General features: G+C 47.3%; 1 protein-coding gene across 1 annotated transcript in view; it reads right to left on the reverse strand.

Moving 5' to 3' along the window:
- Positions 1-27,810, reverse strand: part of LOC134577262 (carcinoembryonic antigen-related cell adhesion molecule 1-like) — a 130,179-nt gene that overhangs the window by 62,111 nt on the left and 40,258 nt on the right. Inside the window, exon 5 of the mRNA XM_063435960.1 lies at positions 22,877-23,116. Coding sequence (XP_063292030.1) covers positions 22,877-23,116 — 240 coding nt within the window. The remainder of the gene's footprint in view (positions 1-22,876; positions 23,117-27,810) is intronic.

A 27,810-nucleotide genomic window follows, 5' to 3' on the forward strand; every position in this document is an offset into this window, starting at 1 on the left:
TGTCAACCCATATCTGCCAAGTGACCCTATGTAGGAGGAACAGTCCCTATTCTGCTCTGTGTCAGCGTGTATCAGGGTCCCTGAGGACAGGTGTCTATCCATATCTGCCAAGTGACCCTATGTAGGGGGAACAGTCCCTATTCTGCTCTGTGTCAGTGTGTATCAGTGTCCATGAGGACAGGTGTCAACCCATACCTGCCAAGTGACCCTATGTATGGGGAACAGTCCCTATTCTGCTCTGTGTCAGTGTGTATCAGGGTCCCTGAGGACAGGTGTCAATCCACACCTGCCAAGTGACCCTATGTAGGGGGAACAGTCCCTATTCTACTCTGTGGCAGTGTGTATCAGGGTCTCTGAGGACAGGTGTCAATCCATATCTGCCAGTTGACCCTATGTAGGGGGAACAGTCCCTATTCTGCTCTGTGTAAGTGTGTATCAGTGTCCCTGCGGACAGGTGTCAATAGATACCTGCCAAGTGACCCTATGTAGGGGGAACAGTCCCTATTCTGCTCTGTGTCAGTGTGTATCAGTGTCCCTGAGGACATGTGTCTATCCATATCTGCCAAATGACCCTATGTAGGGGGAACAGTCCCTATTCTGCTCTGTGTCAGTGTGTATCAGTGTCCATGAGGACAGGTGTCAACCCATACCTGCCAAGTGACCCTATGTAGGGGGAACAGTCCCTATTCTGCTCTGTGTCAGTGTGTTTCAGGGTCCCTGAGGACAGGTGTCAATCCATACCTGCCAAGTGACTCTATGTAGATGGAACAGTCCTTATTCTGCTCTGTGTCAGTGTGTATCAGTGTCCCTGAGGACAGGTGTCAAGCCATATCTGCCAAGTGACCCTATGTATGGGGAACAGTCCCTAGTCTGCTCTGTGTCAGAAATCCATCCAATCACAGTGCTCTTTGTCATTTTACACAGCATGGGAAAATTCCAAAGAACTTTCCCACGCTGTGTAAAATGACACAGAGCACTGTGATTGGATGGCTTGAAATCCATTCAATCACAGTGCTCTTTGTCATTTTACACAGCGTGGGAAAATTCCAAAGAACTTTCCCATGCTGTGTAAAATGACACAGAGCACTGTGATTGAATGGTTTGAAATCCATCCAATCACAGTGCTCTTTGTCATTTTACACAGCGTGGGAAAATTCCAAAGAACTTAAACCAGCCAATCAGAGTGTTCTTAGCCTAATTGCAGGGCGTGGCAAGGCTTTATAAGCCTTCCCCCGCCCTGCAGAGCTCAGTCTGTGCAGAGCCCTCCATGGGTGAAGAAGGATTATTTTTTTTGCACATGTTTTTTTTTTTTTTTAATTGCGTTGGTTATTATGTTTTTTTATTTGCCCTTTTTTGGGGCTGAAAATAGAAGATTTTAGAAGAAAGAAAACATCAAATGGTAAGTTTCATTTTTTTTTTACAGGTTCTTAGTTAAAGGTCCCCCCTCATTATATTTAGGGTTAGGGGGGTAGGTAGGGGGATATTTTTTTTGGTTGGGAAGTGGGTGACTAGGGTCCCCCCATTTGTATTTAGGGCCCCCACCCGCAGCTCAGGGGTGGGGGCCAGGGGGGAGGACATTAGGTCCCCCCTCATTATTTTGATGGCCCCCACCCACCGCGCAGGGATGGGGGCCGGGGGGAGGACAGTAGGTCCCCCCTCATTATGTTTATGGCCCCCACCCACCGCGCAGGGATGGGGGCAGGGGGGGAAGGACAGTAGGTCCCCCCTCATTATGTTTATGGCCCCCACCCACCGCGCAGGGATGGGGGCGGGGGGGAAGGACAGTAGGTCCTCCCCATTGCGATTTATGGGCCCCACTCACAGCACAGGGGTGGGGGCCAGGGGGAGGACAGTAGGACCCCTCCCTCATTATTTTTATGGCCCCCACCCACCGCGCAGTGGTGGGGCAGGGGGTGATTTATTAATTGTGATTTATGGCCCCCACCCACCGCGCAGGGGTGGGGGCCGGGGGGGGAGGACAGTAGGTCCCCCCTTCATTATTTTTATGGCCCCCACCCACAGCGCAGGGGTGGGAGCAGGGGGGTGAGGACAGTAGGTCCCCCCTCATTATTTTTATGGTCCCCACCCACCGCGCAGCAGTGGGGGAGGGGGGGAGGAAAGTAGGTCCCCCCCTCATTATTTTTATGGCCCCCACCCACCGCGCAGGGGTGGGGGCGGGGGGAGGACAGTAGGTCACCCCCATTGTGAATTATGGCCCCCACCCACTGCGCAGGGGTGGGGGCCGGGGGGAGGACAGTAGGTCTCCCCCTCATTATTTTTATTCCCCTATATAACAATGTTTGGCATTTAGTGAATATTCCCCTATAAAACAATGTTTGGCATTTAGTGAATATAGGGGAATATTCACTAAATGCCAAACATTGTTATATAGGGGAATATAACAATGTTTGGCATTTAGTGAATATTCCCCTATATAACAATGTTTTGCATTTAGTGAATATTCCCCTGTATAACAATGTTTGGCATTTAGTGAATATCCCCCTGTATAACAATGTTTGGCATTTAGGGAATATTCCCCTATATCACAATGTTTGGTATTTAGTGAATATAGGGGAATATTCACTAAATAGTGAGGATAGGTGTCAATCCATACCTGCCAAGTGACTCTATGTAGATGGAACAGTCCTTATTCTGCTCTGTGTCAGTGTGTATCAGGGTCCCTGAGGACAGGTGTCAATCCATATCTGCCAAGTGACCCTATGTAGGAAGGAACAGTCCCTATTCTGCTCTGTGTCAGTGTGTATCAGGGTCTCTGAGGACAGGTGTCAATCCATATCTGCCAAGTGACCCAATGTAGGAGGAACAGTCCCTATTCTGCTCTGTGTCATTGTGTATCAGGGTCCCTGAGGATAGGTGTCAATTAATATCTGCCAAGTGACCCTATGTAGAAGGAACAGTCCCTACTCTGCTCTGTGTCAGTGTGTATCAGGGTCCCTGAGGACAGGTGTCAATCCATATCTGCCAAGTGACCCTATGTAGAGGGAACAGTCCCTATTCTACTCTGTGGCAGTGTGTTTCAGTGTCACTGATGACAGGTGTCAATCCATAACTGACAAGTGACCCTATGAATGGGGAACAGTCCCTATTCTGCTCTGTGTCAGTGTGTTTCAGGGTCCCTGAGGACAGGTGTCAATCCATACCTGCCAAGTGACTCTATGTAGAAGGAACAGTCCTTATTCTGCTCTGTGTCAGTGTGTATCAGGGTCCCTGAGGACAGGTGTCAATCCATATCTGCCAAGTGACCCTATGTAGGGGGAACAGTCCCTATTCTGCTCTGTGTCAGTGTGTATCAGGGTCTCTGAGGACAGGTGTCAATCCATATCTGCCAAGTGACCCTATGTAGGAGGAACAGTCCCTATTCTGCTCTGTGTCATTGTGTATCAGGGTCCCTGAGGATAGGTGTCAATTAATATCTGCCAAGTGACCCTATGTAGAAGGAACAGTCCCTACTCTGCTCTGTGTCATTGTGTATCAGGGTCCCTGAGGACAGGTGTCAATCCATATCTGCCAAGTGACCCTATGTAGAGGGAACAGTCCCTATTCTACTCTGTGGCAGTGTGTTTCAGTGTCACTGAGGACAGGTGTCAATCCATAACTGACAAGTGACCCTATGTAGGGGGAACAGTCCCTATTCTGCTCTGTGTCAGTGTGTATCAGGGTCCCTGAGGACAGGTGTTAATCCATACCTGACAAGTGACTCTATGTAGAAGGAACAGTCCTTATTCTGCTCTGTGTCAGTGTGTATCAGGGTCCCTGAGGACAGGTGTCAATCTATATCTGCCAAGTAACCCTACCTAGGGGGAACAGTCCCTATTCTGCTCTGTCTCAGTGTGTATCAGGGTCCCTGAGAACAGGTGTCAATCCATACCTGCCAAGTGACTCTATGTAGAAGGAACAGTCCCTATTCTGCTCTGTGTCAGTGTGTATCAGGGTCTCTGAGGACAGGTGTCAATCCATATCTGCCAAGTGACCCTATGTAGGAGAAACAGTCCCTATTCTGCTCTGTGTCAGTGTGTATCAGGGTCCCTGAGTACAGGAGTCAATCTATACCTGCCAAGTGACTCTATGTAGAAGGAACAGTCCCTATTCTGCTCTGTGTCAGTGTGTATCAGGGTCCCTGAGTATAGGAGTCAATCTATACCTGCCAAGTGACTCTATGTAGAAGGAACAGTCCCTATTCTGCTCTGTGTCAGTGTGTATTAGGGTCTCTGAGGACAGGTGTCAATCCATATCTGCCAAGTGACCCTATGTAGGAGGAACAGTCCCTATTCTGCTCTGTGTCAGAGTGTATCAGGGTCCCTGAGGATAGGTGTCAATCCATATCTGCCAAGTGATCCTATGCAGGAGGAACAGTCCCTACTCTGCTCTGTGTCAGTGTGTATCAGGGTCCCTGAGGACATGTGTCAATCCATACCTGCCAAGTGACCCTATGCAGGGGGAACAGTCCCTATTCTACTCTGTGGCAGTGCGTATCAGGGTCTCTGAGGACAGGTGTCAATCCATATCTGCCAAGTGACTCTATGTAGGGGGAACAGCACCTATTCTGCTCTGTGTAAGTGTGTATCAGTGTTCCTGAGGACAGGTGTCAATCCATACCTGCCAAGTGACCCTATGTAGGGGGAACAGTCCCTATTCTGCTTTGTGTAAGTGTGTATCAGGGTCCCTGAGGACAGGTGTCTATCCATATCTGCCAAGTGACCCTATGTAGGGGGAACAGTCCCTATTCTGCTCTGTGTCAGTGTGTATCAGTGTCCATGAGGACAGGTGTCAACCCATACCTGCCAAGTGACCCTATGTAGGGGGAACAGTCCCTATTCTGCTCTGTGTCAGTGTGTATCAGGGTCCCTGAGGACAGTTGTCAATCCATACCTGCCAAGTGACTCTATGTAGAAGGAACAGTCCTTATTCTGCTCTGTGTCAGTGTGTATCAGGGTCCCTGAGTACAGGAGTCAATCTATACCTGCCAATTGACCCTATGTAGGAGGAACAGTCCCTATTCTGCTCTGTGTCATTGTGTATCAGGGTCCCTGAGGATAGGTGTCAATTAATATCTGCCAAGTGACCCTATGTAGAAGGAACAGTCCCTACTCTGCTCTGTGTCAGTGTGTATCAGGGTCTCTGAGGACAGGTGTCAATCCATATCTGCCAAGTGACCCTATGTAGGAGGAACAGTCCCTATTCTGCTCTGTGTCATTGTGCATCAGGGTCCCTGAGGATAGGTGTCAATTAATATCTGCCAAGTGACCCTATGTAGAAGGAACAGTCCCTACTCTGCTCTGTGTCAGTGTGTATCAGGGTCCCTGAGGACATGTGTCAATCCATACCTGCCAAGTGACCCTATGTAGAGGGAATAGTCCCTATTCTACTCTGTGGCAGTGTGTTTCAGTGTCACTGAGGACAGGTGTCAATCCATAACTGCCAAGTGACCCTATGTAGGGGGAACAGTCCCTATTCTGCTCTGTGTCAGTGTGTATCAGTGTCCCTGAGGACAGGTGTTAATCCATAACTGCCAAGTGCATCTATGTAGAAGGAACAGTCCTTATTCTGCTCTGTGTCAGTGTGTATCAGGGTCCCTGAGGACATGTGTCAATCCATATCTGCCAAGTAACCCTACCTAGGGGGAACAGTCTCTATTCTGCTCTGTCTCAGTGTGTATCAGGGTCCCTGAGAACAGGTGTCAATCCATACCTGCCAAGTGACTCTATGTAGAAGGAACAGTCCCTATTCTGCTCTGTGTCAGTGTGTATCAGGGTCTCTGAGGACAGGTGTCAATCCATATCTGCCAAGTGACCCTATGTAGGAAAAATAGTCCCTATTCTGCTCTGTGTCAGTGTGTATCAGGGTCCCTGAGTACAGGAGTCAATCTATACCTGCCAAGTGACTCTATGTAGAAGGAACAGTCCCTATTCTGCTCTGTGTCAGTGTGTATCAGGGTCCCTGAGTACAGGAGTCAATCTATACCTGCCAAGTGACTCTATGTAGAAGGAACAGTCCCTATTCTGCTCTGTGTCAGTGTGTATTAGGGTCTCTGAGGACAGGTGTCAACCCATATCTGCCAAGTGACCCTATGTAGGAGGAACAGTCCCTGTTCTGCTCTGTGTCAGCGTGTATCAGGGTCCCTGAGGACAGGTGTCTATCCATATCTGCCAAGTGACCCTATGTAGGGGGACCAGTCCCTATTCTGCTCTGTGTCAGTGTGTATCAGTGTCCATGAGGACAGGTGTCAACCCATACCTGCCAAGTGACCCTATGTATGGGGAACAGTCCCTATTCTGCTCTGTGTCAGTGTGTTTCAGGGTCCCTGAGGACAGGTGTCAATCCATACCTGCCAAGTGACTCTATGTAGAAGGAACAGTCCCTATTCTACTCTGTGGCAGTGTGTATCAGGGTCTCTGAGGACAGGTGTCAATCCATATCTGCCAGTTGACCCTATGTAGGGGGAACAGTCCCTATTCTGCTCTGTGTAAGTGTGTATCAGTGTCCCTGAGGACAGGTGTCAATCCATACCTGCCAAGTGACCCTATGTAGGGGGAACAGTCCCTATTCTGCTCTGTGTCAGTTTGTATCAGTGTCCCTGAGGACATGTGTCTATCCATATCTGCCAAATGACCCTATGTAGGGGGAACAGTCCCTATTCTGCTCTGTGTCAGTGTGTATCAGTGTCCATGAGGACAGGTGTCAACCCATACCTGCCAAGTGACCCTATGTAGGGGGAACAGTCCATATTCTGCTCTGTGTCAGTGTGTTTCAGGGTCCCTGAGGACAGGTGTCAATCCATACCTGCCAAGTGACTCTATGTAGATGGAACAGTCCTTATTCTGCTCTGTGTCAGTGTGTATCAGGGTCCCTGAGGACAGGTGTCAAGCCATATCTGCCAAGTGACCCTATGTATGGGGAACAGTCCCTAGTCTGCTCTGTGTCAGAAATCCATCCAATCACAGTGCTCTTTGTCATTTTACACAGCATGGGAAAATTCCAAAGAACTTTCCCACGCTGTGTAAAATGACACAGAGCACTGTGATTGGAGGCTTGAAATCCATTCAATCACAGTGCTCTTTGTCATTTTACACAGCGTGGGAAAATTCCAAAGAACTTTCCCATGCTGTGTAAAATGACACAGAGCACTGTGATTGAATGGTTTGAAATCCATCCAATCAGAGTGCTCTTTGTCATTTTACACAGCGTGGGAAAATTCCAAAGAACTTAAACCAGCCAATCAGAGTGTTCTTAGCCTAATTGCAGGGCGTGGCAAGGCTTTATAAGCCTTCCCCCGCCCTGCAGAGCTCAGTCTGTGCAGAGCCCTCCATGGGTGAAGAAGGATTATTTTTTTTGCACATGTTTTTTTTTTTTTTTTAATTGCGTTGGTTATTATGGTTTTTTATTTGCCCTTTTTTGGGGCTGAAAATAGAAGATTTTAGAAGAAAGAAAACATCAAATGGTAAGTTTCATTTTTTTTTTACAGGTTCTTAGTTAAAGGTCCCCCCTCATTATATTTAGGGTTAGGGGGGTAGGTAGGGGGATATTTTTTTTGGTTGGGAAGTGGGTGACTAGGGTCCCCCCATTTGTATTTAGGGCCCCCACCCGCAGCTCAGGGGTGGGGGCCAGGGGGGAGGACATTAGGTCCCCCCTCATTATTTTGATGGCCCCCACCCACCGCGCAGGGGTGGGGGCCGGGGGGAGGACAGTAGGTCCCCCCTCATTATGTTTATGGCCCCCACCCACCGCGCAGGGATGGGGGCAGGGGGGAAGGACAGTAGGTCCCCCCTCATTATGTTTATGGCCCCCACCCACCGCACAGGGATGGGGGCAGGGGGGAAGGACAGTAGGTCCCCCCTCATTATGTTTATGGCCCCCACCCACCGCGCAGGGATGGGGGCGGGGGGGGAAGGACAGTAGGTCCTCCCCATTGCGATTTATGGGCCCCACTCACAGCACAGGGGTGGGGGCCGGGGGGAGGACAGTAGGACCCCTCCCTCATTATTTTTATGGCCCCCACCCACCGCGCAGTGGTGGGGCAGGGGGTGATTTATTAATTGTGATTTATGGCCCCCACCAACCGCGCAGGGGTGGGGGCCGGGGGGGGGGGACAGTAGGTCCCCCCTTCATTATTTTTATGGCCCCCACCCACAGCGCAGGGGTGGGAGCAGGGGGGTGAGGACAGTAGGTCCCCCCTCATTATTTTTATGGTCCCCACCCACCGCGCAGCAGTGGGGGCGGGGGGGAGGAAAGTAGGTCCCCCCCTCATTATTTTTATGGCCCCCACCCACCGCGCAGGGGTGGGGGCGGGGGGAGGACAGTAGGTCACCCCCATTGTGAATTATGGCCCCCACCCACTGCGCAGGGGTGGGGGCCGGGGGGAGGACAGTAGGTCCCCCCCTCATTATTTTTATTCCCCTATATAACAATGTTTGGCATTTAGTGAATATTCCCCTATATAACAATGTTTGGCATTTAGTGAATATAGGGGAATATTCACTAAATGCCAAACATTGTTATATAGGGGAATATAACAATGTTTGGCATTTAGTGAATATTCCCCTATATAACAATGTTTTGCATTTAGTGAATATTCCCCTGTATAACAATGTTTGGCATTTAGTGAATATCCCCCTGTATAACAATGTTTGGCATTTAGGGAATATTCCCCTATATCACAATGTTTGGTATTTAGTGAATATAGGGGAATATTCACTAAATAGTGAGGATAGGTGTAAATCCATACCTGCCAAGTGACTCTATGTAGATGGAACAGTCCTTATTCTGCTCTGTGTCAGTGTGTATCAGGGTCCCTGAGGACAGGTGTCAATCCATATCTGCCAAGTGACCCTATGTAGAAGGAACAGTCCCTATTCTGCTCTGTGTCAGTGTGTATCAGGGTCTCTGAGGACAGGTGTCAATCCATATCTGCCAAGTGACCCAATGTAGGAGGAACAGTCCCTATTCTGCTCTGTGTCAGTGTGTATCAGGGTCTCTGAGGACAGGTGTCAATCCATATCTGCCAAGTGACCCTATGTAGGAGGAACAGTCCCTATTCTGCTCTGTGTCATTGTGTATCAGGGTCCCTGAGGATAGGTGTCAATTAATATCTGCCAAGTGACCCTATGTAGAAGGAACAGTCCCTACTCTGCTCTGTGTCAGTGTGTATCAGGGTCCCTGCGGACAGATGTCAAACCAATTTCTGCCAAGTGACCCTATGTAGAGGGAACAGTCCCTATTCTACTCTGTGGCAGTGTGTTTCAGTGTCACTGAGGACAGGTGTCAATCCATAACTGACAAGTGACCCTATGTATGGGGAACAGTCCCTATTCTGCTCTGTGTCAGTGTGTTTCAGGGTCCCTGAGGACAGGTGTCAATCCATACCTGCCAAGTGACTCTATGTAGAAGGAACAGTCCTTATTCTGCTCTGTGTCAGTGTGTATCAGGGTCCCTGAGGACAGGTGTCAATCCATATCTGCCAAGTGACCCTATGTAGGGGGAACAGTCCCTATTCTGCTCTGTGTCAGTGTGTATCAGAGTCTCTGAGGACAGGTGTCAATCCATATCTGCCAAGTGACCCTATGTAGGAGGAACAGTCCCTATTCTGCTCTGTGTCAGTGTGTATCAGGGTCCCTGAGGATAGGTGTCAATTAATATCTGCCAAGTGACCCTATGTAGAAGGAACAGTCCCTACTCTGCTCTGTGTCAGTGTGTATCAGGGTCCCTGAGGACAGGTGTCAATCCATATCTGCCAAGTGACCCTATGTAGAGGGAACAGTCCCTATTCTACTCTGTGGCAGTGTGTTTCAGTGTCACTGAGGACAGGTGTCAATCCATAACTGACAAGTGACCCTATGTAGGGGGAACAGTCCCTATTCTGCTCTGTGTCAGTGTGTATCAGGGTCCCTGAGGACAGGTGTTAATCCATACCTGACAAGTGACTCTATGTAGAAGGAACAGTCCTTATTCTGCTCTGTGTCAGTGTGTATCAGGGTCCCTGAGGACAGGTGTCAATCTATATCTGCCAAGTAACCCTACCTAGGGGGAACAGTCCCTATTCTGCTCTGTCTCAGTGTGTATCAGGGTCCCTGAGAACAGGTGTCAATCCATACCTGCCAAGTGACTCTATGTAGAAGGAACAGTCCCTATTCTGCTCTGTGTCAGTGTGTATCAGGGTCTCTGAGGACAGGTGTCAATCCATATCTGCCAAGTGACCCTATGTAGGAGAAACAGTCCCTATTCTGCTCTGTGTCAGTGTGTATCAGGGTCCCTGAGTACAGGAGTCAATCTATACCTGCCAAGTGACTCTATGTAGAAGGAACAGTCCCTATTCTGCTCTGTGTCAGTGTGTATCAGGGTCCCTGAGTATAGGAGTCAATCTATACCTGCCAAGTGACTCTATGTAGAAGGAACAGTCCCTATTCTGCTCTGTGTCAGTGTGTATTAGGGTCTCTGAGGACAGGTGTCAATCCATATCTGCCAAGTGACCCTATGTAGGAGGAACAGTCCCTATTCTGCTCTGTGTCAGAGTGTATCAGGGTCCCTGAGGATAGGTGTCAATCCATACCTGCCAAGTGACCCTATGCAGGGGGAACAGTCCCTATTCTACTCTGTGGCAGTGCGTATCAGGGTCTCTGAGGACAGGTGTCAATCCATATCTGCCAAGTGACTCTATGTAGGGGGAACAGCACCTATTCTGCTCTGTGTAAGTGTGTATCAGTGTTCCTGAGGACAGGTGTCAATCCATACCTGCCAAGTGACCCTATGTAGGGGGAACAGTCCCTATTCTGCTTTGTGTAAGTGTGTATCAGGGTCCCTGAGGACAGGTGTCTATCCATATCTGCCAAGTGACCCTATGTAGGGGGAACAGTCCCTATTCTGCTCTGTGTCAGTGTGTATCAGTGTCCATGAGGACAGGTGTCAACCCATACCTGCCAAGTGACCCTATGTAGGGGGAACAGTCCCTATTCTGCTCTGTGTCACTGTGTATCAGGGTCCCTGAGGACAGTTGTCAATCCATACCTGCCAAGTGACTCTATGTAGATGGAACAGTCCTTATTCTGCTCTGTGTCAGTGTGTATCAGGGTCCCTGAGTACAGGAGTCAATCTATACCTGCCAATTGACCCTATGTAGGGGGAACAGTCCCTATTCTGCTCTGTGTCAGTGTGTATCAGGGTCCCTCAGGACAGGTGTCAATCCATACCTGCCAAGTGACCCTATGTAGGGGGAACAGTCCCATTTTGCTCTGTGTCAGCGTGTATCAGGGTCCCTGAGGATAGGTGTCAATCCATATCTGCCAAGTGACCCTATGCAGGAGGAACAGTCCCTACTCTGCTCTGTGTCAGTGTGTATCAGGGTCCCTGAGGACAGGTGTCAATCCATACCTGCCAAGTGACCCTATGTAGGGGGAACAGTCCCTATTCTGCTCTGTGTCAGTGTGTATCAGGGTCTCTGAGGACAGGTGTCAATCCATATCTGCCAAGTGACCCAATGTAGGAGGAACAGTCCCTATTCTGCTATGTGTCAGTGTGTATCAGGGTCTCTGAGGACAGGTGTCAATCCATATCTGCCAAGTGACCCTATGTAGGAGGAACAGTCCCTATTCTGCTCTGTGTCATTGTGTATCAGGGTCCCTGAGGATAGGTGTCAATTAATATCTGCCAAGTGACCCTATGTAGAAGGAACAGTCCCTACTCTGCTCTGTGTCAGTGTGTATCAGGGTCCCTGAGGACAGGTGTCAATCCATATCTGCCAAGTGACCCTATGTAGAGGGAACAGTCCCTATTCTACTCTGTGGCAGTGTGTTTCAGTGTCACTGAGGACAGGTGTCAATCCATAACTGCCAAGTGACCCTATGTAGGGGGAACAGTCCCTATTCTGCTCTGTGTCAGTGTGTATCAGGGTCCCTGAGGACAGGTGTTAATCCATACCTGACAAGTGACTCTATGTAGAAGGAACAGTCCTTATTCTGCTCTGTGTCAGTGTGTATCAGGGTCCCTGAGGACAGGTGTCAATCGATACCTGCCAAGTGACTCTATGTAGAAGTAACAGTCCCTATTCTGCTCTGTGTCAGTGTGTATCAGGGTCTCTGAGGACAGGTGTCAATCCATATCTAAATACTGCTCTGTGTTAGTGTGTATCAGGGTCCCTGAGGACAGGTGTCAATCTATATCTGCCAAGTAACCTTACCTAGGGGGAACAGTCCCTATTCTGCTCTGTCTCAGTGTGTATCAGGGTCCCTGAGTACAGGAGTCAATCTATACCTGCCAAGTGACTCTATGTAGAAGGAACAGTCCCTATTCTGCTCTGTGTCAGTGTGTATCAGGGTCCCTGAGTATAGGAATCAATCTATACCTGCCAAGTGACTCTATGTAGAAGGAACAGTCCCTATTCTGCTCTGTGTCAGTGTGTATTAGGGTCTCTGAGGAAAGGTGTCAATCCATATCTGCCAAGTGACCCTATGTAGGAGGAACAGTCCCTATTCTGCTCTGTGTCAGCGTGTATCAGGGTCCCTGAGGATAGGTGTCAATCCATATCTGCCAAGTGATCCTATGCAGGAGGAACAGTCCCTACTCTGCTCTGTGTCAGTGTGTATCAGGGTCCCTGAGGACATGTGTCAATCCATACCTGCCAAGTGACCCTATGTAGGGGGAACAGTTCCTATTCTGCTTTGTGTAAGTGTGTATCAGGGTCCCTGAGGACAGGTGTCTATCCATATCTGCCAAGTGACCCTATGTAGGGGGAACAGTCCCTATTCTGCTCTGTGTCAGTGTGTATCAGTGTCCATGAGGACAGGTGTCAACCCATACCTGCCAAGTGACCCTATGTATGGGGAACAGTCCCTATTCTGCTCTGTGTCAGTGTGTTTCAGGGTCCCTGAGGACAGGTGTCAATCCATACCTGCCAAGTGACTCTATGTAGATGGAACAGTCCTTATTCTGCTCTGTGTCAGTGTGTATCAGGGTCCCTGAGGACAGGTGTCAATCCATATCTGCCAAGTGACCCTATGTAGGGGGAACAGTCCCTATTCTGCTCTGTGTCAGTGTGTATCAGGGTCCCTGAGGACAGTTGTCAATCCATACCTGCCAAGTGACTCTATGTAGAAGGAACAGTCCTTATTCTGCTCTGTGTCAGTGTGTATCGGGGTCCCTGAGTACAGGAGTCAATCTATACCTGCCAATTGACCCTATGTAGGGGGAACAGTCCCTATTCTGCTCTGTGTCAGTGTGTATCAGGGTCCCTGAGGACAGGTGTCAATCCATACCTGCCAAGTGACCCTATGTAGGGGGAACAGTCCCTATTTTGCTCTGTGTCAGCGTGTATCAGGGTCCCTGAGGATAGGTGTCAATCCATATCTGCCAAGTGACCCTATGCAGGAGGAACAGTCCCTACTCTGCTCTGTGTCAGTGTGTATCAGGGTCCCTGAAGACAGGTGTCAATCCATACCTGCCAAGTGACCCTATGTAGGGGGAACAGTCCCTATTCTGCTCTGTGTCAGTGTGTATCAGGGTCCCTGAGGACAGGTGTCAATCCATACCTGCCAAGTGACCCTATGTAGGGGGAACAGTCCCTATTCTGCTCTGTGTCAGTGTGTATCAGTGTCCCTGAGGACAGGTGTCAATCCATACCTGACAAGTGACTCTATGTAGAAGGAACAGTCCTTATTCTGCTCTGTGTCAGTGTGTATCAGGGTCCCTGAGGACAGGTGTCAATCTATATCTGCCAAGTAACCCTACCTAGGGGGAACAGTCCCTATTCTGCTCTGTCTCAGTGTGTATCAGGGTCCCTGAGAACAGGTGTCAATCCATACCTGCCAAGTGACTCTATGTAGAAGGAACAGTCCCTATTCTGCTCTGTGTCAGTGTGTATCAGGGTCTCTGAGGACAGGTGTCAATCCATATCTGCCAAGTGACCCTATGTAGGAGAAACAGTCCCTATTCTGCTCTGTGTCAGTGTGTATCAGGGTCCCTGTTTACAGGAGTCAATCTATACCTGCCAAGTGACTCTATGTAGAAGGAACAGTCCCTATTCTGCTTTGTGTCAGTGTGTATCAGGGTCCCTGAGTATAGGAGTCAATCTATACCTGCCAAGTGACTCTATGTAGAAGGAACAGTCCCTATTCTGCTTTGTGTCAGTGTGTATCAGGGTCCCTGAGTATAGGAGTCAATCCATATCTGCCAAGTGACCCTATGTAGGAGGAACAGTCCCTATTCTGCTCTGTGTCAGCGTGTATCAGGGTCCCTGAGGATAGGTGTCAATCCAAATCTGCCAAGTGATCCTATGCAGGAGGAACAGTCCCTACTCTGCTCTGTGTCAGTGTGTATCAGGGTCCCTGAGGACATGTGTCAATCCATACCTGCCAAGTGACCCTATGCAGGGGGAACAGTCCCTATTCTACTCTGTGGCAGTTCGTATCAGAGTCTCTGAGGACAGGTGTCAATCCATATCTGCCAAGTGACTCTATGTAGGGGGAACAGCACCTATTCTGCTCTGTGTAAGTGTGTATCAGGGTCCCTGAGGACAGGTGTCTATCCATACCTGCCAAGTGACCCTATGTAGGGGGAACAGTCCCTATTCTGCTCTGTGTCAGTGTGTTTCAGGGTCCCTGAGGACAGGTGTCAATCCATACCTGCCAAGTGACTCTATGTAGATGGAACAGTCCTTATTCTGCTCTGTGTCAGTGTGTATCAGGGTCCCTGAGGACAGGTGTCAATCCATATCTGCCAAGTGACCCTATGTAGGGGGAACAGTCCCTATTCTGCTCTGTGTCAGTGTGTATCAGGGTCCCTGAGGACAGGTGTCAATCCATACCTGCCAAGTGACCCTATGCAGGAGGAACAGTCCCTACTCTGCTCTGTGTCATTGTGTATCAGGGTCCCTGAGGACAGGTGTCAATCCATACCTGCCAAGTGACCCTATGTAGGGGGAACAGTCCCTATTCTGCTCTGTGTCAGTGTGTATCAGTGTCCCTGAGGACAGGTGTCAATCCATACCTGCCAAGTGACCCTATGTTGGGGGAACAGCCCCTATTCTGCTCTGTGTAAGTATGTATCAGGGTCCCTGAGGACAGTTGTTAATCCATACCTGCCAAGTGACTCTATGTAGAAGGAACAGTCCTTATTCTGCTCTGTGTCAGTGTGTATCAGGGTCTCTGAGGACAGGTGTCAATCCATACCTGCCAAGTGACTCTATGTAGAAGGAAAAGTCCCTATTCTGCTCTGTGTCAGTGTGTATCAGGGTCTCTGAGGACAGGTGTCAATCCATATCTGCCAATTGACTCTATGTAGAAGGAACAGTCCATATTCTGCTCTGTGTCAGTGTGTATTAGGGACTCTGAGGACAGGTGTCAATCCATATCTGCCAAGTGACCCTATGCAGGAGGAACAGTCCCTACTCTGCTCTGTGTCCATGTGTATCAGGGTCCCTGAGGACAGGTGTCAATCCATATCTGCCAACTGACCCTATGTAGGGGGAACAGTCCCTATTCTGCTTTGTGTAAGTGTGTATCAGGGTCCCTGTTGACAGGTGTCTATCCATATCTGCCAAGTGACCCTATGTAGGGGGAACAGTCCCTATTCTGCTCTTTGTCAGTGTGTAACAGTGTCCCTGAGGACAGGTGTCAATCCATACCTGCCAATTGACCATATGTAGGGGGGATAGTCCCTATTCTGCTCTGTGTCAGTGTGTATCAGGGTCCCTAAGGACAGGTGTCTATCCATACCTGCCAAGTTACCCTATATAGGGGGAACAGTCCCTATTCTGCTCTGTGTCAGTGTGTATCAGGGGCCCTGAGGACAGGTGTCAATCCATACCTGCCAAGTGACTCTATGTAGAAGGAACAGTCCCTATTCTACTCTGTGGCAGTGTGTATCAGGGTCTCTGAGGACAGGTGTCAATCCATACCTGCCAAGTGACCCTATGTAGGAGAAACAGTCCCTATTCTGATCTGTGTCAGTGTGTATCAGGGTCCCTGAGTACAGGAGTCAATCTATACCTGCCAAGTGACTCTATGTAGAAGGAACAGTCCCTATTCTGCTCTGTGTCAGTGTGTATCAGGGTCCCTGAGTACAGGAGTCAATCTATACCTGCCAATTGACTCTATGTAGAAGGAACAGTCCATATTCTGCTCTGTGTCAGTGTGTATTAGGGACTCTGAGGACAGGTGTCAATCCATATCTGCCAAGTGACCCTATGCAGTAGGAACAGTCCCTACTCTGCTCTGTGTCCATGTGTATCAGGGTCCCTGAGGACAGGTGTCAATCCATATCTGCCAACTGACCCTATGTAGGGGGAACAGTCCCTATTCTGCTTTGTGTAAGTGTGTATCAGGGTCCCTGTAGACAGGTGTCTATCCATATCTGCCAAGTGACCCTATGTAGGGGGAACAGTCCCTATTCTGCTCTTTGTCAGTGTGTAACAGTGTCCCTGAGGACAGGTGTCAATCCATACCTGCCAATTGACCATATGTAGGGGGGATAGTCCCTATTCTGCTCTGTGTCAGTGTGTATCAGGGTCCCTAAGGACAGGTGTCTATCCATACCTGCCAAGTTACCCTATATAGGGGGAACAGTCCCTATTCTGCTCTGTGTCAGTGTGTATCAGGGGCCCTGAGGACAGGTGTCAATCCATACCTGCCAAGTGACTCTATGTAGAAGGAACAGTCCCTATTCTACTCTGTGGCAGTGTGTATCAGGGTCTCTGAGGACAGGTGTCAATCCATACCTGCCAAGTGACCCTATGTAGGGGGAACAGTCCCTATTCTGCTCTGTGTCAGTGTGTATCAGGGTCCCTGAGGACAGGTGTCAATCCATATCTGCCAAGTGACCCTATGTAGGAGAAACAGTCCCTATTCTGATCTGTGTCAGTGTGTATCAGGGTCCCTGAGTACAGGAGTCAATCTATACCTGCCAAGTGACTCTATGTAGAAGGAACAGTCCCTATTCTGCTCTGTGTCAGTGTGTATCAGGGACTCTGAGGACAGGTGTCAATCCATATCTGCCAAGTGACCCTATGCAGGAGGAACAGTCCCTACTCTGCTCTGTGTCCGTGTGTATCAGGGTCCCTGAGGACAGGTGTCAATCCATATCTGCCAACTGACCCTATGTAGGGGGGGCAGTCCCTATTCTGCTCTGTGTCAGTGTGTATCAGGGTCCCTAAGGACAGGTGTCTATCCATACCTGCCAAGTTACCCTATGTAGGGGGAACAGTCCCTATTCTGCTCTGTGTCAGTGTGTATCAGGGGCCCTGAGGACAGGTGTCAATCCATACCTGCCAAGTGACTCTATGTAGAAGGAACAGTCCCTATTCTACTCTGTGGCAGTGTGTATCAGGGTCTCTGAGGACAGGTGTCAATCCATACCTGCCAAGTGACCCTATGTAGGGGGAACAGTCCCTATTCTGCTCTGTGTCAGTGTGTATCAGGGTCCCTGAGGACAGGTGTCAATCCATACCTGCCAAGTGACCCTATGTAGGGGGAACAGTCCCTATTCTGCTCTGTGTCAGTGTGTATCAGGGTCCCTGAGGACAGGTGTTAATCCATATCTGCCAAGTGACCCTACTTAGGGGGAACAGTCCCTATTCTGCTCTGTGTCAGTGTGTATCAGAGTCCTTGAGAACAGGTGTCAATCCATACCTACCATGTGACTCTATGTAGAAGGAAAAGTCCCTATTCTGCTCTGTGTCAGTGTGCATCAGGGTCTCTGAGGACAGGTGTCAATCCATATCTGCCAAGTGACCCTATGTAGGAGAAACAGTCCCTATTCTGCTCTGTGTCAGTGTGTATCAGGGTCCCTGAGGACAGGTGTCAATCCATACCTGCCAAGTGACCCTATGTAGGGGGATCAGTCCCTATTCTGACTGTGTCAGTGTGTATCAGGGTCCCTGAGGACAGGTGTCAATCCATACCTGCCAAGTGACCCTATGTAGGGGGAACAGTCCCTATTCTGCTCTGTGTCAGTGTGTATCAGTGTCCCTGAGGACAGGTGTCAATCCATACCTGCCAAGTGACCCTATGTTGGGGGAACAGTCTTTATTCTGCTCTGTGTAAATATGTATCAGGGTCCCTGAGGACAGGTGTCAATCCATACCTGCCAAGTGACCCTATGTAGGGGGAACAGTCCCTATTCTGCTCTGTGTCAGTGTGTATCAGTGTCCCTGAGGACAGGTGTCAATCCATACCTGCCAAGTGACCCTATGTAGGAGAAACAGTCCCTATTCTGCTCTGTGTCAGTGTGTATCAGGGTCTCTGAGGACAGGTGTCAATCCATATCTGCCAAGTGACCCCATGTAGGAGAAAAAGTCCATATTCTGCTCTGTGTCAGTGTGTATCAGGGTCCCTGAGTACAGGAGTCAATCTATACCTGCCAATTGACTCTATGTAGAAGGAACAGTCCCTATTCTGCTCTGTGTCAGTGTGTATCAGGGTCTCTGAGGACAGGTGTCAATCTATACCTGCCAAGTGACTCTATGTAGAAGGAGCAGTCCCTATTCTGCTCTGTGTCAGTGTGTATCAGGGTCCCTGAGTACAGGAGTCAATCTATACCTGCCAATTGACTCTATGTAGAAGGAACAGTCCCTATTCTGCTCTGTGTCAGTGTGTATTAGGGTCTCTGAGGACAGGTGTCAATCCATATCTGCCAAGTGACCCTATGCAGGAGGAACAGTCCCTACTCTGCTCTGTGTCAGTGTGTATCAGGGTCCCTGAGGACAGGTGTCAATCCATACCTGCCAAGTGACCCTATGTAGGGGGAACAGTCCCTATTCTGCTCTGTGTCAGTGTGTATCAGTGTCCCTGAGTACAGGAGTCAATCCATATCTGCCAAGTGACCCTATGTAGGGGGAACAGTCCCTATTCTGCTCTGTGTCAGTGTGTATCAGTGTCCCTGAGGACAGGTGTCAATCCATACCTTCCAAGTGACCCTATGTAGGGGGAATAGTTCCTATTCTGCTCTGTGTCAGTGTGTATCAGGATCCCTGAGGACAGGTGTCTATCCATCCCTGCCATGTGACCCTATGTAGGGTGATCAGTCCCTATTCTACTCTGTGGCAGTGTGTATCAGTGTCCCTGAGGACAGGTGTCAATCCATACCTGCCAAGTGACTCTATGTAGAAGGAACAGTCCCTATTCTGCTCTGTGTAAGTGTGTATCAGGGTCCCTGAGGACAGGTGTCTATCCATATCTGCCAAGTGACCCTATGTAGGGGGAACAGTCCCTATTCTGCTCTGTGTCAGTGTGTATCAGTGTCCCTGAGGACAGGTGACAATCCATACCTGCCAAGTATGTAATAGAAACAGTCCCTATTCTGCTCTGTGTCAGTGTGTATCAGGTTCCCTGAGGACAGGTGTCAATCCATACCTGCCAAGTTACTCAATGTAGAAGGAACAGTCCTTATTCTGCTCTGTGTCAGTGTGTATCAGGTTCCCTGAGGACAGGTGTCAATCCATATCTGCCAAGTGACCCTATGTAAGGGGAACAGTCCCTATTCTGCTCTGTGTCAGTGTGTATCAGGGTCCCTGAGGACAGGTGTCAATCCATAGGTGGGTTTTGGACTTCCCACGACTCAGTTTCTTTTGGCACAGGTTGCAAATGGCATCGCTATTTTCAGAGGCAGACACACAAAAAAAATTCCACACTGCTGAGCTCTGCAATGACAGCATTCTGGTGGTGGACACAGCATGCGTTGATTGGCGTGATGTCGGGCTGACCCCGGGTGCCGATGCATGCTGTCTGACTGTGCCACTAGCTCCTTGCGACAACGTCCCCCTGCTTTCAACTCGTCTCCTCCTCCTCCTCTCTGTCTCCCCATCTGAACTTTTGCCCTGTTCTTCTTCTTGCCGAGCGGGCACCCACGTGACATCCATGGACGCATTGTCATCATCAACCGCTTCACTTGTATCTGACAACTCAGCAAAGGAAGCAGCAGCGGGTACAACATCATCATCATCACACCGTACTTCCATGTGTGTAATGCTGCCTGACTGAGACATATCCCTGTTATCTACATCCTCTGGCAATAATGGTTGCGCATCACTCATTTCTTCCAACTGATGTGTAAATAACTCCTCTGACAGATCAACTGAAGCGGCTGTGGTGCTAGTGTTGGTGGTGGTGGCAGGCGGGCGAGTGGTAACTTGAGAGGTGCCCGAAGCTAAGCTGGAGGAGGATGGTGCGTCAAGGTTCCGAGCGGAAGCTGTAGAAGATTGGGTGTCCTGTGTTAGCCAGTCAACTATGTCCTCAGAACTTTTCAAGTTCAGGGTACGTGGCCTCTGAAAACTGGGCATTATTCTAGGGCCAAAGGGAATCACAGCACCACGACAACGATGGCCTCTGCGGGGTGGCCTGCCTCTGCCTGTCATTTTTTGGGGGATTAGTGGTACTATGCATGCAAGCTACTGTGAGACCAGATATGAGTGGCAATGTGCAATGGCAGGGGACTGCAGAGCACACGCTGAAGGCCTGACACACCCGCTTTAAGGACACTGACTGCTATTAGCTTACACTGGAAAACTTTTATTCTTTGTAAAAGCACGCTACAGAGACACCAGATATGAGTGGCAACTGTCAAAGTACGCTGGCAGGGGTCTGCAGGGCACACGCTGAAGGAAGGCCTGAAACACCCGCTTTAAGGACACTGACTGCTATTAGCTTACACTGGAAAACTTTTATTCTTTGTAAAAGCACGCTACAGAGACACCAGATATGAGTGGCAACTGTCAAAGTACGCTGGCAGGGGTCTGCAGGGCACACGCTGAAGGAAGGCCTGAAACACCCGCTTTAAGGACACTGACTGCTATTAGCTTACACTGGAAAACTTTTTAACTTTGTAAAAGCATGCTATAGAGACACCAGATATGAGTGGCAACTGTCCAAGTCCACTGGCAGGGGTCTGCAGGGCACACGCTGAAGGCCTGAAACACCCGCTTTAAGGACACTGACTGCTATTAGCTTACACTGGAAAACTTTTATTCTTTGTAAAAGCACGCTACAGAGACACCAGATATGAGTGGCAACTGTCAAAGTACGCTGGCATGGTTCTGCAGGGCACACACTGAAGGAAGACCTGACACACCCGCTTTAAGGACACTGACTGCTATTAGCTTACACTGGAAAACTGTTTTTTTATGTAAAAGCACGCTACAGAGACACCAGATATGAGTGGCAACTGTCAAAGTACGCTGGCAGGGTTCTGCAGGGCACATGCTGAAGGAAGGCCTGACACACCCGCTTTAAGGACACTGACTGCTATTAGCTTACACTGGAAAACTGTTTTTCTTTGTAAAAGCACGCTACAGAGACACTAGATATGAGTGGCAACTGTCAAAGTACGCTGGCAGGGTTCTGCAGGGCACACGCTGAAGGAAGGCCTGACATACCCGCTTTAAGGACACTGGCTGCTATTAGCTTACACTGGAAAACTTTTTTTCTTTGTAAAAGCACGCTACAGAGACACCGGATATGAGTAGCAACTGTCAAAGTACGCTGGCAGGGTTCTGCAGGGCACATGCTAAAGGCCTGAAACACCCGCTTTAAGGACACTGACTGCTATTAGCTTACACTGGAAAACTTTTTTCTTTGTAAAAGCACGCTACAGAGACACCAGATATGAGTGGTGGCACTGGGCAAATGGGCACAGTATCCACTGAGCCTGACACAGAAGCTGACAGACAACTAACTGCTCTTCTTCAATCTATTACAGTGAAAAAAAAATTGGGTTTTAAATGCAAGCTTAAGCTATTGTGACACCAGCAGTGAGTGAGTGGTGGCACTGGGCAAATGGGCACAGCATGCACTGTGAGCCTGACACAGAAGCTGGCAGGCAGGCAACTGCAATTACATTACACAAAAAAAAAAAGCAGACTGATGTTCTAGCCCTAAAAAGGGCTTTTTGGGGTGCTGTTCTTACAGCAGAGATCAGATGAGTCCTTCAGGATTGTAGTGGACACTGAATACCCTAGCCTAGCTATCAATTTCCCTATCTAATCAGCAGCAGCTACACTTTCCCTCCTCTCACTAAGCATGCATCTTCAGAATGAATCTAAAATGGATGCTGGGAGGGAGGTGGGAGGGTGTAGAAGGGAGGGTCTGCTGCTGATTTGCTGGAATGTGTCTGCTGACCGTGAGGCACAGGGTCAAAGTTTGCTCAATGATGACGAATAGGGGGCGGATCGAACCGCCCATGTGTTCGCCCGTAGTGGCGAACGCGAACACGCTATGTTCGCCAGGAACTATTCGCCAGCGAACAGTTCGGTACATCACTAGTATTGCAAATTGCAATTATAAATAGCCAACGTATTTAGGAGTGCTGTGCAATTGAGGTGGTGTACAATATACACAGAAACATACAAAAGAGGGCCCTATCCGTGAGAACAAGTCACTGAAGCTCTTTTAAACAAACCTAGAAGTTCTCCACCAACTAATACATCTCCTGCTCTATTAAATTTCTGAAGAATGGTCTGAGGCTACAGCCCATCAAACTCTTGCCAGCCCTTCCATGCTACTGGCACATGGACAATTGTCCTCCTCCCCTTTTAATCAGCTCCCAATGCAACTGAGAACCCACAGGATACAATATATCTCTCTTAAATAACTTTACACTGCGTTTTCAAAGATTTTGCAAATTAAATATATGTTATTGTTACGTTTGCTCTCTACCCAGTTGAACTAGTTATACAATTATATACAGTCATGGCAAAAAGAAAGTACAGCCTCTTTGAATTCAACAACATGTGTTGTTGTTCATCTGAGGTTGTATTTACCTAATTTTAAGATCTGCTAAGGAACAGATGATCAACATCAAATGCAAAAAGGGTGTACTTTCTTTTTCCCATGACTGTATTTGTCTACTGGATGAGAAGTGTAAATACAGCTTTATTACTCACCTAATGCAAGAGCACAGACCGCCTCTAGTCCTCCCTGGGCACCATAACAGGAGAGCCTCAGATCAGAACTAGGCGGGATTAACGACACATTTTTGGCGACCTCATTTATCCCATTCTGAATAATAGAATTAAATGTCATGTTGATGTTTGCAGGAGGGTTGCCGCCTGGCCAGGAACAGAGAAGCTGCACGTTTTCATTATTGCCATTTGCAGAACACTTTATTGATCCCTCTGGATGCCCTGTTTGAGGGAAAATAATCAACAAAGGGAACTTACTCCAATTTGTAACTGAAAAATACTAAAAGCAGTCTTTGAAAGATTTAAAATAGTAGGTAATACAATATGATCTACAAAACAAACAAGTGAAATAGGTTCATAATTTATCCAAACATATGTATTATATGCACTGAAAAGAGCTAAAAGTTTTGGATTGGTTCTTTTTATAGTACTATGTATTTACATCACCTACTATCAACAACCTTTTTCTATTTTCATTAAAGGACCACTCTAGGCACCCAGACCACTTCAGCTTAATGAAGTGGTCTGGGTGCCAGGTCCAGCTAGGGTTAACTAATTTTTTTATAAACATAGCAGTTTCAGAGAAACTGCTATGTTTATCAATTAGTTAAGCCTTCCCCTATTTCCTCTAGTGGCTGTCTCACTGACAGCCGCTAGAGGCGCTTGCGTGATTCTCACTGTGAAAATCAGTGAGAGCACGCAAGCGTCCATAGGAAAGCATTGTAAATGCTTTCCTATGCGACCTGCTGAATGCGCGCGCAGCTCTTGCCGCGTGTGCGCATTCAGCCGACGGGGAGGAACGGAGGCGTAGAGGAGGAGGAGAGCTCCCCGCCCAGCGCTGGAAAAAGGTAAGTTTTAACCCTTTTCCCCTTTCCAGAGCCGGGCGGGAGGGGGTCCCTGAGGGTGGGGGCACCCTCAGGGCACTCTAGTGCCAGGAAAACGAGTATGCTTTCCTGGCACTAGAGTGGTCCTTTAATACAGCAACTTCTGGAGCTATCTTTTGCCATAAAATATGCAACAGTGTCCCCTGGGTTTCGATACATTTGTTAACTCCTTTTTATAATGATTTATTATTTTTAGATACATATTTAAAAGTATCCAAAAACATATAATATACTAAAAATATATTAAGAAATGTCAAAATATTAATCTATTAAAGCATTTTTCAAAGTATTAAATCATATATTGAAACCTATTAAATAATTTGAAACAGATATAATGTATATTAGACACAGGTATCGCACAAGCACATCAAAACAGTTATTTAAAACATCAGTTTACTATTTAGAGCGGTGGTTTCTAACCTATTTTCACTTGTATAACCATAGGCAGCCCATTTCCACAAATGGTATGCATCACATTAGCAAAATGTTTGTAATTTATATAGTTGTGGTTATTTCAAATGTATATTTTTTTTCTCTGTCCCATCTCCCATTTTTCTCCATACTAGGCTCTCCCTGTTTCTCCTCTGCCCCAGGCTTAGAAACAAGGCCACATATGCAGATGCACAGACATACAGATATATGGAGAGTAGAATGAAGCTTGTGAGTAGAGTAGCTGGACAGAAAATAAAGGGGTTAACCCATAGAGCTGAATGGTAAACAAAAAACTGGACTGTCCAGTGACCTTAGGTATAATAAAAATTAACTTTTAATAAATTCTCAAGATAATAAGAGCTGAAGAGATATCAAGCTCTAAACGGACAGAACATAGAAGAGGGAGAAAGAGAGAAAATCAATTAAGGTATAAGTCCCTACTGAGTTAATCAGTCTCTCGGACTGCAAGTGCAGACTGGCACTAAATAGTTAAGCTGGAAGATGATATAGGGTCTCAATTTAGCAGTAACACGAAATCATCTAATCAGAGTGTCTAAATCTAATAGGAGAGACCTACAGAGTGCTGGCGGAAACTCTTCTATGTTATGTCCGTTTAGAGCTAGATATCTCTTCAGCTCTTATTATCTTGCGAATTTATTAAAAGTTAATTTTTATTATACCTAAGGTCACTGGACAGTCCAGTTTTTTGTTTACCAGTCATACAGATATACACAATGACACACATACAGATATACACACTGTCATACATACAGATGTACAGACACACAGATGCAATGATACACAGACATATAGATACATACATTGACCCACATTCAGATACAAATAAAGACGTGCATACAGATACAGACACACAGATACACAGACACGCAAAAGCATACATACAGATACACAGATACAAACACTGACACACATACAGGTACATACACAGATACAAACATTAACACGAATAGATACACAGACGCACAGATACAAGCACTGCCACACATAGAGATGAACACATATGCACACATAAAGATACACAGACACACACACTGCCACACATGCAGATACACAGGCACACAGAAGCAAGCACTGAAAAACATCTAGGTACACAAATATACAGACACAAACACTGACACACATCTAGCTACAAAGAATCACTGACACAAATGCAGACCGACAGGTGCACATAGATAGAAACACAGCTACACATTCAGATACACAGACACACATACACACATGCATATATAGTTACACACACTGCCGCACACTATAAAAGCCAGACATGGGATCAAACACAGTACAGGTAACTAGTAAAAACATTATCATAAATCCAAGTAATTTAGACACATACACTGCAGGGATAATTTGTTAAAAGACACCTGAATATATTGAATACATTGAAAAATGAGAAGCCCTGGATTGGTCCATCATCTTGGAGACATGTCTACAGGCTGATGCATCCCAAGGAAGGGTTGCGGCAATGCATTGGAGAAAAGGTGAGTAATTTTCAGTTTTTAATTATTTCTATTTTCTTGTACACATGGTGGGGGACATAATGAATAATAGGCATCTATACAGATACAGGTATGTGTTTCTTACACTACAGTGTTCCTTTAAGTTTCTTTAAATTAAGAAGGGGATAAAAACTAAGTAAGTTAACATCTGAGTGAAAATTAAACAATTTTTTATGTAGAATTCTCAATATTTTTTAAAAACATTTCTTTAAAACTGGCGAATAAAGGTAATCAAAGCTATACATTGCACATCTATCACTGTAAGGGTGACTTGTTTTACCTTGTAAACTCTGACCATGGCTCTGCTCAGATAACCACCACTTCATGCATTTTCTACCTATTGGGGTCCTCTTTGATCATTCTATCTGTGGAATGTGTCCTCACCCTATATAGAGCATTCCTGCACAGTGTTTTCCAGTGCTTCCTATGCTTGTCTTGGTCTCCTTTTAAATTAACTATATTTGCCTAGGATATAATAATTACAACAAAAACTCCATTACCTCCAATGTCACCATCCCTAGTTATTTTTATCACTTTTATGAAATGGGTAAAGGGTGTCCTGATCTCTTTGACCATGGTCTGGAAGAGTGAAAAGGTAATGACAATTCCAGATGTACCTGCTAGTTCCAACTTCGTAAGGCCAGAATTGTGATATTTCATGATCAATGCATTTTGTAACATTCTTTAAAATACCATCTAATATGAATGTCATGCCACCTAATATAAATATAATACCCTTTAATATTTCATTTATAGAGATGTCCTGAACAGTTCGCTGGCGAATAGTTCCTGGCGAACATAGCCACGAGCCACGGGCGAACATATGCGATGTTCGGTCCGCCCCCTATTCGTCATCATTGAGTAAACTTGGACCCTGTACCTCACAGTCAGCAGACACATTCCAGCCAATCAGCAGCAGACCCTCCCTCCCAGATCCTCCCACCTCCTGGACAGCATCCATTTTAGATTCATTCTGAAGCTGCATATATTTTTTTTAATTTTTAATTTTTAATTTTTTTCATTTTTTATTTTTTATTCTTTATTTTTGTAGTGCATGGAGGTATAACAAATGAGCATGTGGAACCCCAACAGCATTCCTCATGCTTTTCAAGTAACAATTGTAACAATAGGGTATATGTTAATACGTGCACATTTTATATGTTAAATTATTATGAGATTTGTCAGTCAGATTCAACAACTTGGTAGTGTTTAGACAGGCTTAGACAATTTAAGAACATCTTTGAATTTAAACAGGCTTAAGCTTACGTCATAGTGGATACGTTATTTTAAGCAGTGCGTGAGTATATATATCTACATTTAGATCATTTAAGAACATCTTTGAATTTAAACAGGCTTAAGCTTACGTCATAGTGAATACGTTATATTAAGCAGTGCGTGAGTATATAAATCTACATACTGAGATCCAGGGTGAGGCTATCTATGTCTGAGGTGGTTAACTATGATTGGCCCTGGCATGTTTGTTAGTCTGGCCTGCATGGTTGTCTGGCATGAATAAAAGTAGCATGTTTCAACTATATTAGTAGTTAGACTAGTTTGCACTAAAACATGGAAGACATCCTAGTATGAATCGTGATCAACCGCTCTCAGAGACTATGCATTGCGACATGTATATGATGTGGAAAGGTTAACTGTTATGACTGTCTATAGACAAAGTGGCTTTAGCTGCACCTTAAGTCCGTGGGTGCTGTATCTCTGCGACTGCTATTCAGGAGCCATAGATTGCCTTGTATTGTTGCCAATGCTATTCAGGAGCCATAGATTGCCGGGTATTGTTGCCAATGCTATTCGGTGGGTGAGTCCTGTAGCCTCCTGGTGGGCTAGAGTCCATAAAGCTGGCCCTCCAAAGTCATGGTACTGCCCAGTCATCCTATGCCCGCTCGGGGCCTGGGTCTGAGGCTGGCGCATGGAGCAGCACTGCAGTGCTTGGTAAGGATGCCGGTCCGGTCTCGTACCTGCAGAATGGGCTGTAGCATCATGTGAGGGGTTTGTAGTACGACAGGGCTCTGGGTCGGCCCCGGTGTTTTTGGCTGCTGGGCCCGGTTGGTCCGTCTCGCGGGTCCGG

The sequence above is a fragment of the Pelobates fuscus genome, chromosome 11, assembly GCF_036172605.1.
Source record: "Pelobates fuscus isolate aPelFus1 chromosome 11, aPelFus1.pri, whole genome shotgun sequence".
Classification (NCBI taxonomy): domain Eukaryota; kingdom Metazoa; phylum Chordata; class Amphibia; order Anura; family Pelobatidae; genus Pelobates; species Pelobates fuscus.